The sequence below is a fragment of the Octodon degus genome, unplaced genomic scaffold, assembly GCF_000260255.1.
Source record: "Octodon degus isolate 3935 unplaced genomic scaffold, OctDeg1.0 scaffold00022, whole genome shotgun sequence".
Classification (NCBI taxonomy): domain Eukaryota; kingdom Metazoa; phylum Chordata; class Mammalia; order Rodentia; family Octodontidae; genus Octodon; species Octodon degus.
The window spans coordinates 11,224,781-11,226,939 of record NW_004524598.1 but is presented as its reverse complement, the minus strand read 5'-3'; the positions used below and the strand labels follow the sequence as shown (position 1 = coordinate 11,226,939).

General features: G+C 38.7%; 1 protein-coding gene across 2 annotated transcripts in view; it reads left to right on the top strand.

Moving 5' to 3' along the window:
• Positions 1-2,159, top strand: part of Cfap206 (cilia and flagella associated protein 206) — a 64,063-nt gene that overhangs the window by 4,511 nt on the left and 57,393 nt on the right. For both annotated transcript variants that reach the window (XM_023711960.1, XM_004628229.2), the window contains exon 4: positions 809-899. In XM_023711960.1, the coding sequence (XP_023567728.1) occupies positions 809-899 (91 nt within the window). The remainder of the gene's footprint in view (positions 1-808; positions 900-2,159) is intronic.

Sequence of the window (2,159 nt, the reverse complement as noted above, 5' to 3'; positions counted from 1 at the left end):
AACCGCGGTCCCTGTGCTTTGCCAAGCTTGTTTCAAGTAGGTGCTTTAGACCACTGAGCCATCTCTCCAGCCCTCAATGTATAATTCAAGTTATCAGAAATGTTTTCTTTTTTCACAATTGAGAGCCACGTGGTTGGACTAATCTTTTTATCTGTAAAGTCTACTTTTAAAACAATACCTCCTTCTCCACTGGAAGGGACCTGGATGCCTGGGTCATGAGAGACAGGTGTTCTTAGTCTTGCATTCTACTGAGCTAAGTTTCCAGGTCTTTAGTTTTTATTTTGAGACAGCATCTCCTAAGCTGGCCCATCTCTTCTCTGGGATCACAGTCATGCACCATGCTGGAAGAAGAAATTTGAAACAGAGTAAAAGCCAGAAAAATTTCGTGAGGAGAGGGCAGTACTTCCCCCAGAATTTTAGGAAATGCATGTGACCTCTAGCATCAGGACAGTGTTGATCCAGGCTCAGATAAAGAGCAGCTAATATTTAGAGGAGTTCTGGACTGAAATATAAGCTTTGTGGAACATTTACCTACATTTATCGTTCTCAGACTAAAACAACAAGCTGCTTGCCCTCAACTAAACTACTAGCCACCTGCATTAACTCAAGGGAGATCACCTATTGCTTAGTACATAGTGCTGGTTAGGTTAAACTATAAAGCCTGAAGTTCTCAAGGAGAAAACAGTAATAACAAGAGGAGCTGTTGGTGGATGAATATCAAGAACAATTGCTTTGATGTTTCTCTGTATTTTTAAAAATAACTTAGTGTTTCAGGAAATAGACTCTTTAGTTGGCTGTTCTTTTCTAGCTTTGTGTGACTCGGCTACTGGATACCAAAAATCCATCCCTGGACACGATTAAGATGCAAGTTTACTTTGATATGAATTATACAAGTCGAGGTAACATATTTCCTACCCATTTTGATACTTTCAAAAAAAGTTTTTGTTTGTATTTCAGATAAAGGTATTTGACAAGAACTATTTGTTTAATGAAATTAACGTTTGTCCATCTTTTAAAATGTTTTCCAGCTTCGATATGTCAGGCAGTTTTCCGTTATTATAGCAAATACCCGAGATAATACATACAGGATGAGTTTATTTGGGCACAGTTTTAGAGGTTCATTCCATGATAGGTCGGCCTGTAGCTTTGGGCACGTGGTGGCATCATGACGAGAGGATGTGGTGGAGCAAAACCAGCCCCCCATGCCTGGGACACTAGAGAGGACACTCTAGTGCTCCACCGTCCCCACAGAGGGCCTGCCCGCAGTGGCCCAAGGATCTTCCCCTGTGCCCTACCTCTTCTGGCTAACCACCAGCCAAAAGTGCAGGCTGGGGACAAAACTTTTAACATATAGACCTTTTGGGGATTCTTATCAAACTATAGTATTAGAAAAATATAATAATTTGGGAAATGCTTCCTGTGAAAACTACCAGTAGCTTTTGTGAATGTTCAAAAGTAATTTAAATTTTTATGCTCATAAAAATGTCTCCAACTTGGCTGTTTTTCAACTTTTAAAAAAAATGTTTTTCCCATAATTTTATTGACAGACAAATAGCAGTGCAACAGTTTCAAATCAAATTGGTAGGACAGTTTCAATAATTAACACATTGCATACTGTCTTCCTAGTGGTTATTTGCTGTACAAGATGCAGACATGATATCCTATTTACAAACACTATTACAACAAATTCCTCTATTCATTAAGAGAATGTAACTATATATTTATCCTAACCATTTTGAATACACAGATACAAAACGGACATTCATCTGTATCCCCTTTTTTGTTCAGTTCCATTATTTGAATATTATAGATGTGTTAACTCAGCAAAATATTCTAAAAGAGTCCAGTAATCTATAATAGTATTGGGTCTTCCGCTTCACTGGCAATGTCAGAAATTATTGACCTGAGTCCCCTACAGCTCAACATAACAACATAGCTTTACTTCTTGTACTTCATTTTTATACTTTTCTGCTGGATGATTAAGACCAAAATAAAGCAGGACCTATGCAACAAGAGTTGTAGCTTTTGGATCTGATAAGGTCAGTCAGATCCCCTCAGGATTTTATCCTGAGATCCTGTACCTCAGATTGTAGATCCTTTGTCAGTGTCAGCCATGTGGATGAGTCATGGCCATTGCTTGGCCAATGTGCTCTCTGTGA